The sequence below is a fragment of the Arachis stenosperma genome, chromosome 8, assembly GCF_014773155.1.
Source record: "Arachis stenosperma cultivar V10309 chromosome 8, arast.V10309.gnm1.PFL2, whole genome shotgun sequence".
NCBI lineage: Eukaryota > Viridiplantae > Streptophyta > Magnoliopsida > Fabales > Fabaceae > Arachis > Arachis stenosperma.
The window spans coordinates 26673773-26684558 of record NC_080384.1 but is presented as its reverse complement, the minus strand read 5'-3'; the positions used below and the strand labels follow the sequence as shown (position 1 = coordinate 26684558).

The 10786-nt window shown below is 35.8% G+C and overlaps 2 protein-coding genes across 2 annotated transcripts; one reads left to right on the top strand and one right to left on the bottom strand.

Moving 5' to 3' along the window:
- Positions 1-465: 465 nt before the first annotated feature.
- LOC130945666 (uncharacterized) lies at positions 466-2741 on the top strand (the record flags this gene model as incomplete). Its single annotated transcript, XM_057874367.1, has 4 exons — positions 466-760; positions 1273-1394; positions 1576-1685; positions 2104-2741. Coding segments are annotated over 3 exons (504 nt in total), but the record flags the coding sequence as incomplete, so codon positions are not given.
- A 5589-nt stretch (positions 2742-8330) lies between these two features.
- Positions 8331-10212, bottom strand: LOC130945665 (uncharacterized). The gene is made up of 4 exons (XM_057874366.1): positions 10162-10212; positions 9914-10009; positions 9663-9789; positions 8331-9010 (listed from the first exon to the last, which is right to left on the bottom strand). Exons 1-4 carry the CDS (start codon positions 10210-10212, stop codon positions 8331-8333), a joined length of 954 nt encoding a protein of 317 aa, XP_057730349.1.
- Between the last annotated feature and the right edge of the window lie 574 nt (positions 10213-10786).

Below are 10786 nucleotides of genomic sequence, written 5' to 3'. Positions count from 1 at the left end.
TCCTTCCAAATTCCACTTATCCAAACACAGTGTAAAGTAAATTTGATGGTAATAATGTTAATAATGAATAGATTGAACAGCAACGTGCTTTGGCAGTAGGAGTAAGGTACCCGGTGCAGAAAAATTTTGGTGTTTGATACGGTACGATGATAAATTCATATATACCGATATATTTAAAATATGATGTTTACTATAGTAGAATAATAAATTTATATGTATCGATACGTTAAAAATATAGACAAATAATAACAACTAACAAATTACATAAAATTTATTTTTCACATCAGCATTTAATTTTTTCTTTTTTAAATATATATTATATCACAATTTTTACTAATATACTCTTTTTAATTAAATAAAAATAAAAATATATTTTTTATTTAATTTTATAAAAAATCTTAAATATTCTTATTTTATTTAATTAAACAAAAATACTCTTTTAAATTAATCAAATTTTAAAATTTTTCGTCTTCTTCTCTCCTCTTCCTATTGACTTTCTCTGTCTCTCTCTTACGCCGGAGCTCGATCTCTCTCATATGTCTCACTGTGGCGTCGCACTCAAGATCTCTCCCTATCTCCTCTCTGATTCGCAATCGAGGTCATCGTTGCATCATAGAGCGTCGTCTTCCTTCTGGTTCCAGCGAGCGTCGCCTTCCTCTTGGTTCCAGAGAGCGTCGCTTTCCTCCTGGTTCCGTCTTCCTTGCCATCTTCTTTGCCGTCTTCCTCATTTTTCGTCACTGTCGTCAGCCTCTTCCTTCGAGTAATTCCCTCCCTATGATTTCTGTGATTTGAATTATTATAGCATTGGTGTGATTTTTGTAATTAGGGTAATTTGGTTTGATTTATGTGATTTGATATTAGTTGTTAATTTTGACAAATTGTTGAATTCTTATTTTATCTGCATATGTTTCTGAAACTGTGAATGCAATTTTCTTAATAGAAAAATTAATTTAGATGACAATAGTTTCATTTTTCAAATGCTGCATAGTGTCTTAATGCACAACTAATTTCACAAATTCTAAGTGATGCACTGCAAGATGCCACTTAGCTATTTTCAATCATGAACAAAATCTCTAAAAAAAATAAAATCTCTAAAAATTTTGGTACTAATAGAATCCACCTGAACATGACAAAAATAGAACAATTCAAAAAATAAATCTCTTCAAAAATTCAATTTTAGTGAAGTGGTTGGTGAAACCAAATACTTTACATAGAATACACTTCATTGGCTACAATCTATTACCAAACATCCTTTGTGTTTGTTTTCTACAGGTGGCAGTCCTAATCTTGAACTTAATTTGGGCATAGCAACTCCAGGACATGGTCTGAAAGAAAACAGGGGGAAACTCCAGTTCCCCTGGGTCCCTTACAGCATGCATACTGGAAGAACAATGGTATAGTTGAACATCAAATCAAATCTTCACTTTTTTTAAGGTTCATTCAAAATTATGCTTTCACAAGCCTTCATTCAAATATGGTTTTCTCTTTTTGAAGGTTTGTTGTATAGTTCTATTAATTCTTCACATCTTTGTCCTACCTAGTGATCATAACATGTCGGGCTCTCTCCGTTTGTAGGTGGAAACCAATGTTAATTCGGTAATTGGTAATCTACAAAAAGGCTGGTTGCAACTGAAGAGCATCCTTCTCCATGGAATGGCGTGAATCCTAGTTTCTTTCCCAATCAGGTAAATTTGCTATCTGATATCTCGTTTTAGAATTGGAGTTGATTGCACATTTCCTTCAAGTACTTCACATTAATGCGTTTGAATGATACCTAAAGTTAGAAGTTGATTTTTATGTTCAGGTATAAGTAATGAATTTTGTGAAATTTTGGCCAATCGATCTTGTTGGATATAAAGGGAATTGTATCTGTGTGTGTTTATATCATTTAATTTTCGTATTTCAATTTTTTTTTAAAAAAAGTGCCTGAAAATATTATTTGGTGTTCAGTCATAAACAAAATGATGAATAATAAAAAGCTCAGCAACATTATATTTTCGCATACTATCCATAGAAGGTTCAGACGTTGCAACACTCTGCATCCATTGAAATTGAACTGTCTAGTGTAATCAATTCCATGATGGCATGCTTTATTATATGCAGCAAAAATCTTTGTATCCTGGCTTCAAAGGAATGTTGAAATATATGGCACGAGAGAGCTGATAGGATCAGCATAGATCATTCCAAAGGACTACCCGGTTGGCCATGGAAAATGCACAACCAAATCACTGCTACCCAATTGCCTCCTTTCTCTGTTGCAGCATCATCAGGATTCTCCATCTCAGCTACATTTCCATCGAGTGCCATCTTTCCGGCTGTATCTGTGTACTATGCATACCAAAAAACATGGAAGCCTTTTAATCCAATCCTTGGAGAGACCTATGAAATGGTTAACCATGGTGGAATCCTTGGTGCCACCTCCTACAAAGTTTAATAACCTGATATTTGGAAGCAGCATAATATAAGTTTATCTATTATGATTTATGCAGTAGCTGAAAGCTTTCTTGTTGGAGAATGTCTGTTGAAATAGTGGGGTTCATGCGGTTTTGTTTTATGATGCTTAATTCATTTTTCTCTTTTAAGGTCTTGGTAGTTTGAATTGTTGGTCTCCATTCTCCTCTTTTCTGTACATGTTTTGGAGAGAATGTTGTTATATAGTGTTAGGATGCTATGATTGTTATTGCTGGACTTTGTATTTGTGTCTCGTATACTTCAAATATATAGTGGGAGTTTGTGGTTTACTTGTTGCTATTGATTGTAAACCATTAAAGGATGTTCGCGGTTTTCTCTTCCCGTGGCATTGTCTCACCGCACCTTGCTTATTGGTGTTAAGTGTTCTTTATAAAATTTGAGAGCTTTGTGGAATTTCATTGTTCAAAAATGAGTTTGGGCTTTAAAATTAATTTTTCATCAGTAGTTTTTTAGACATAACCAATAAAAAATGGTGGAATGCATTAGATTCTTGTACAATTTGGAGATATTGATTCATTAATTATGTTTCTTTCAGTATTTTTTTATTGGAACCACTAAGTTTAGATGCAACTTCATCGAAACTATTTTTAATCTTTCATTCTCAACTTCAAAATCATGCAGTTTTACAGTTAGTTACGTGCTTTCTCTCTCTTTTTTCTTTTTTTTTCCAATGCAGAGACTCAAGAGATATGCAGTTATGCACACATACGACACAACAGAGTGAACAACACGCATAACAGAGATTACAGAGAATTAGGATTCGTATCAGGATTAGTTAGTTTTTTTGAATCTTGGAGAGAGAATACTTCCCCCTTCAAGGTTCTTCATAGTTCATAATTGCATGTTTTTGGATCGGATATTTTACAGAGTTACTACTTTCGTTAAAGATTTCATCATTCTAGTTTATTTTTTGACTCTTCTATATTTCTAATTCTTGTTTAGAGTTACGATTGGATTATTTTCATGGATTGTTAATGCAAAGAATATTTTCTCATTTAATTTTATTATTTACTTAATTGTTTCCAATTTTATTTCAATTATAATGGCTCTTTTCTGTTCCCCTTACATTGATATGAAAACAATATTCATGTTATCCGAGTAGACTCCAACTTGGCTTGGAAGTTGATTAGGAGGAGATCCTTGAGTTGGGAAACTCAAAAGCCTAGTGGTAATTGAAGGTTGTTGACCGACCTTCTGAGCACTAACCCTAGTCCTTCCCAAGGGAGAGGATTAGGACTCATGACAGACGTTGGTTCATGTACTTGACTTTCCCTCATTCAGTAAAGGTTAACTAAGTATTAACAACAAGCTATTACCATTACTCTTAAGAGATTCCCAACAAGAATAGAATTTTTAATTAATCTTCTCCCAGACCTTTTATTCGAATTACACAGAATCATTTTGGTTTTTACTTCCTCAATTCACAATTAATTGTTTCTTTATTCCACAATTCTAAAAAAATCCCTTGAAAACCCCCTATCAATAAATAGCACTCTCTTAGCAATTCGTTGGGAGACGATCTGTGATCCATACTCCCAGTATTTTATTCTTATTTCTGTGACAACCTCTTTCTAAATTGATAGTGTGGAATTTTGTCGGTATAGATCTATACTCACAACGCGATTAATTCCGAATAATCTTTACCGTCACTTTCCACGCCCCATCAAAGAGATTCCATAACTCATCCCAAGTCAATGTTTCATTTATGTTTTGAATCATATTTTCATCACTTTATAGATTTACTTGTTTATATTACAAACTTAGTTCTTTTATTCCTTTATTGCTTTATTCCTTGCAATTTTGAATCGTTCTTTAATTCCTTTATTTTGTTGCTCTCAATCATTGAAAAACCCCTTTGCGTTCTTGCAACCAAAATTGTGCGCTCATTAACATTAGTTCCTAGGGAAGACGACCCGAGGTTTAACTACTCTCGGTTTAATTAGAAATTGTAAACTTTGATCGGTCATTACTTGTTGGTTGACAGCTATACTTGCAACGATGTTATCTTTCCTTTACCGAAAAGGAATTCTTAACCGGCGGTTTTGCTCGCATCATCCATCTAACTTCTCGGGTGAACCATAGCAACTTTCGGAGTTAGTTTATCGCTGGTCTTCCCCGGGTCAGGGGCTTTATTCGCTTCACCCTCATTCCTTACAAAGGCATTGGCATCCAGTACTGTAATAATTAGTTGATTTGTCATTGTTTCTCCTTGTTCTAATGTGGTTTTAAATGACTTAGGTCCTTCAATTTATGATTTATATGCTTTTATTTTCCTGGTTTTTAGAGGACAGGAATAATTTAGAGAAGTTGACTCTTGCTGTCCTTTCACATCTTCCAACAGCAGTTTTATATCTTCATGACCTTTCTGGGGAGTGTGGCACTTCACAATCTGATCAGGTGTGCTTTCAATTACCGGCTATAAATATTATTGAAATATGTACTTTGTATGTAGCTCATCAGGTTCCTTTTAAATTAGATGTATGTGAAAGCCTTTTATTTTGTTTTTAAGATGTTTATTGCTTCTGTATTCATGATCCTTTGAATATTTGTTTCAGATGTACAATTCAAAGTTTTACCTTAGATTTTCCATTGTGGCTCTTTTTGGTCTATATTGATATATGATAAGCTACAATTACATGATAAAGATATTACGATTGACCAATTGATGTTTTTGTCTGTCTGTTAAGCGTTACTTTATTCCAGTCATGCTTTTTATTAGAATAATTTTCTCAGGATTAGATTGGTTTTTTTAATTAAAAAAACTAAACCAACCTAATGCAATCAAAACTGGTTTAGACTGTCCTGGTTAATTCAATATTTGGGGTTCTTTTTTAATGCAAAATTTGTAAATTAATAATAAAGGATATGAGACTTTTGTGTAATTGAATAGACTAGAAAGAGGACTAAATTTATATTGTTGCGCAGTCATCCTGTAGCTAGAGCTACAAGAAACCTAAGAAAATCACAGGACATATTATTAAAAGATATTTAAATATTAATAGTTCAAATATGAATGTGATTCCAGACAGAACACTATGATGTTATTTGATCCCGACTCCACCTTGTTGGAGACGGTTTGCTTCTTGTCTTATTGTAGAATTTGGGTGTTTGAGGAAAAAAGAATTGAAGAAACTCAAAATGGGACTAATTGTAGTGTAAATTTACTTGGGAGTATCCCCAAGACTCCAATCAGTGTGTGTACATATATGCTGAATACATAATTGTGTACATAATCAAGTGCCTTAAATTTATAGAATGACGAACAAGTTGACATTAATAAGTATCCTATTTCTGTAGCATGTCAACTTTATTTACATCAAAACAACGCTCCTCAAGGCATGCATGTATATTTTATGCATCAAACATGTTACATATGTTTGTAACTCTTACTCCCATGTATATTGACAAAGCATCAGTTGATGATGGTTGGTTACTTGGTTATGCAGTTTTCAATATACAAAGAGATCAAAGAAAGGTTTAGTGGACATTTGTGGCTTGATGTTGTATCCAAATTTGATCTGTTGAAGCCATCACCTGTGGTCTATGCAACAGAAAAGCCATCTCCCACAGAATTTGAGCTGGAGAAGTACCGGAAATCAGCTCCTGATGGAGCTATTCATGTATCTGTCAAAACACAACAGGGACTAAATGAGGTCAGGCAAATCTGTTTCAAGATTTCATATTTCATGGTTCGGGTTATATAAGAATAAAGCCACGGCAGTGTCTAGCAAGTAACAATTTTGTCGATGAAAATGTGTAGATCTTCTTGAATAGGAATTGGCACTAAATTAACTACTAAGATTCATTGCTTTTACTGTGTAGCTGAAGAAAGAAGTGCATGAGCTTCTTCTTTGCCTGCAGATGGCGAAGATAAAACATACAATGGAACAACCAAGAGAAGAGAAAGGTACCACTCAAAGCGTAACAGCAAATTTGTGAAGAAACTCGCAGCTAAAATAGAGGAAGTTGAAGTCTTCATAAAGCCTGTAAATCTTTGTAAAATATGTTAGGCACCATCTATGCCGCACCTCCATACTCGAAAACCAGCAAAAGCTTCATTACAGGCTCCTCTAACTGTAGCTGATTCCAAGAATACTTGGTTGTTTGAACCAAGAATACAGCTTCACCATCTGGATATCTTCCTGGCTTGGAGCAGACCCTCCAACTTTGCTGCATGCAGCTAGGTGCTTTTTTCCTGAAGTGTCTTGATTGCTTAAATTATAGAACGGAATCTCATTGTCCCACTTTCTGAACTCATCTTCCCAAGTTAGCAGTAAGCTATCAAGAGCAATAATCATGGGATGGCAATCTGGAAACACTTCCAAGTATGTCTGAAGGAACACGATGGTCAGCCGCGTCTTTCCAGTCCCTGGAGCATGAGAAATGATGCATCCACCCATGTTGTTCGAGTCACAACTCTTCAATTTAGGAAGCTCCATGGTTCCTGCCAAGTTTTTCTAAAGGAATTCAAAACCTTCAAGCTGATGAGCATACAGGTTTTGCTTAGTATCTGCTGGAATCAGGTCCCAAACTGTGCCTTCCTTGTTACAGTAACCACCTTCTCGGACACCGAATGGAGCATCATCAAAGCATAAGCCATTAGGCCCATCAGATAGCAGCTTCTTCTTGATCCTTCTCTTGGATACTCACTCACCTGTATTATGTACAACAAAAGCATGCAAACAAGCTCATCCCATAGTTCAAATCAACACAAGGCATCAATTAACAAAATTAAGAATTGATTATTGGATGAAGTGAGTATTATAGTTCAAGTGATAATAGTTCACATCAACCTTGATGTCCTAGTTCATCAATGAAGTCTACTTACAAAGGGTACCGGCATGCCTTTTATGTCTATGACCATCCAATGGCAGAGTATACAATATATTCCAGTCTCTTCATCATGAAAAAACTTGTGCTTACAATGAGTTGCTGGAGCCTCTGTGTTCTGTTGCGTTTCGACAGTCTCAACACAGCCAACCTGCAATTCATAACATAAATTATGATATATATCTTTTAGAACGTCAAAGATCAAAAGAAGCTTATAACTGTAATATGTTTTAATTACAATGTAAATGACTATTTAGTGAATGGCCTTCATTAACTTATAAAGGTATCAGGCCTAAGGCTATGAGATGAGAAATCAGAGAGAATGAAAATGTGATCAATGAGATTGTGATTTTAATTGTTTTCTTACACTGCAGTATATGATTGATATATAGATTAACTATCATAACTAATAGTGCCACACCAGTTCTTACTCCTAACACGACTCGTTATTAGTTACATCAACTCTTTGAACATTTAACAACTTACCAAAATTTCAGAAAATTAATCAATCATTAAAAATAATACAATGCGCTTACCACTATTGTTGCACATAAAAACACAACATTCAATATTATTATAAGTTAGACATTTTATTTAGTGTTTCAGCAAACGAAAGATGACTTACCAAGGAGTCAACTTCACCTAGTCTGAGCAAAGCATCCATTTCTTCCCACAACATATCCTTCTCCTTCTCAGATTCAGTTTTTTCAATTGGCACTTTCTTTGGAACAAAAAATTTTCTCTAAACATTGAGAGCTGGTTCCTTTGAGATTGTATCTTGCTTATGAACATTATCTGGATAATGCTTAATCCGAAAGCATTCAACAAGAAGTTCAATCAACGGTGCCTCCTTTGGCCTAGATGGATTTGTTGTCACTCTATGTTGCTCCCTCTCTTTGTAACTACTTTCGCAATCCGCCCCGGCCTTATGCTTCCCTTCAGCCTCTCCTTCCTTCTTGTTCTCCCTCTCTTCCTCTGCACTCTCCATTCTTTCATCATTCATCGGCACTCTTTCATCGATCACACTTTCACGACCCTGGTTTCTTTTCATCCTCCTCAGGTGGGGATGGACGCGAACGCTTTTGGGAAGAGGCTTCAATATCAGCACCAACATTTTTTCCTGTTCTTTCCACTCTCTTCCGTGCTCTATTCCTCGCTGGCATTGGTTTCTTTGCCACCTTGTTTCCTTTGTCTTCGTTCTTCTTTGAAGAAAAACCCTCCACTGGTTTCTTAGCTACATTATTTTCCTTATCTTCATTCTTTTCTGAAGAACAACCCTCCATTGGTTTCATAGCTACATTCTCTTCCTTATCTTCATTCTTTTTTGAAGAACAAACCTCCACCGGTTTCTTGGCTACATTCTTTTCCTTATCTTCATTCTTTTCTGAAGAACAACCCTCCATATTGCGTTCTCCAAAGAGAACACTAGCACAATCTGCATCCTTTGGTAGCATTTTCTCTTGCTGATGATCAAACACATTATTCTCGGTTGAGGATGAATTGTTCTTATTCTCACCATTCTTCTTGGCAATTCCAGAGCATTCAGTTTCCACAATCACCTCGTCGCAGCTCAAAACTTTATTGCTATGAGACTCAAAAGTTGGCTCTCTTCTCTTCTTCTCCTTCTTCCTCCTCTTACATCTCCTCTTCTCCTTTTCCTCCTCTTCATCCTCATCATCAAAAGAACTTGAACCACTATCATCACTGCCTGAAGATGAAGTTGATGCTGAAGCTCAACCTTCTCCCTCATCCTCTGACTCACTTGAAAGCCCAAAATTCCAGTCTAAACTTCATTCTTTTGTTTATTTTTGCTTAACAAAGAACTCGGACCCTCCGAGTTCTTTCACCTAAAAATGACATAAAGCTGTCCCACCTTTTCGTCTATTTCTCTCTATTTCCATATCCAGAGAAAGCACACTAATGGGTTCCATAACTAAAAAATTGAGCCGACTCTTACTTACCAAGTTACCATATTTGGAAAATCCATTACAACCGGATTTGCTTTCTCTCTTTGCACCTTTTACATTAACACATAGTAGACAACCAAGGCAGAAACTTCATAGCTTTGCCATTGCCTGTCTTCTGCAACCTACTCTTTCTTTTTTTTTTCTTTCTTTTTTTTCCACGTTCCTTCCTCCCTAAGCTGTTCTAAAAAAAACGTTTTTCGGCGGAAGGTGAGAAGGAGCAGGAAGAAAGAAGAAAAATTAACGAAAAAAAAGGCTTCTTTTTGGTTCAGCATGGTGATCGTTAGTGGTGTTGCTAGCAGAACAAGAAGCAAGAAGAAAGAGAGGTCTTTGATTCCGTCACCGATTGGATCTGGATCCCGAAATGTGTTTACTATTGATCATCCTCTGACTCACTTGAAAGCCCAAAATTCCAGTCTAAACTTCTTCCACGGCGCTCATCACTGTTATCAGTGCCTTCATCACTACTACTATCACTCAAACCAATGATTATAGGATCGTAGTTATTTGATCCGTCCGTTGGCTATAATTCGGCTCAGGTAAAACTAAAACTATAAATCGAAATCAATCTGGTTAAAACTAAATACACACATGCAGGAGTACGTGGAGAGTACGTGTTTTGCTCTCCTAACGAACTTATCCTATACAATCAAATAACTACGTGCCAACCCAGATGACACAGAAATCTCTCCGCAAATATCTCTAAACAAACTCACTAGAGCAGTTATCACATAATTATCCCACTAAATAACAGTTCCGCAATATTAGAGTAATCGTACTACAATAATTCTATAAATACGTTCACCTCCAATCTTAGGTACACAACACTATTCATTCTGAGTCATTTGATATTCATCTTATACTCTTACTAACTTGAGCGTTGGAGTCTCTTTACAGGTCCCAACCTCCTCCGGTGTTCCTTGACGGCTGAAGTATAGCTCGGCATCTGTGCTCTTAGGACAGAAAACTTCATACACATGGAAGAATCTCGGCACTAGAAGGAGTTATACCTCGGCTCAGATTACTGGACAGGAACATATGGCGCCCACCGTGGGGCCGAGTTTACTTAACCCCACTACCGTTTTTTCTACCGAATTATTTATCCTATTTTACAGGTTATAATCAATAGCGGATCGGAAGCTAAAGCCACGGTGATAAACACCCAAAGCTCATCAGACGAGATACATACATTTTGTGGCAATACAAGTATACAGGGAATATCTTTTTTTCAAAGGTGTATTTAAGCTAAGGTCATACGTTGAAACGCAGTTATGTGCTCTCTTTTTAAAATATTTACTTTTTTACTTTTAATTTTTTTTCTATTAATCTTCCTTGATCTATAAGCCATTCAGTACATGATCAGATCAAAACCGAACTATGCTCCAATTTCCAAATGCACAAGATACCAATCTATCTATTATGTCCAATTATCCCTAATAACCGACCATAAAGATCGGACACTGAAGTTCAAGTACAACACACACGTGATACTTTGATGCAATCATTCAACTTCAAATATC

Excerpts from the sequence above, each read along its gene's own strand:
- LOC130945665 (XM_057874366.1), bottom strand. The coding sequence starts at position 10,212 with ATGCCGAGCTATACTTCAGCCGTCAAGGAACACCGGAGGAGGTTGGGA. Across the intron at positions 10,010-10,161 it reads ACCGGAGGAGGTTGGGACCT|TGGGATAATTATGTGATAAC; the intron begins GTAAAGAGACTC and ends ACTGTTATTTAG. Across the intron at positions 9,790-9,913 it reads TGGCACGTAGTTATTTGATT|CCAACGGACGGATCAAATAA; the intron begins GTATAGGATAAG and ends GCCGAATTATAG.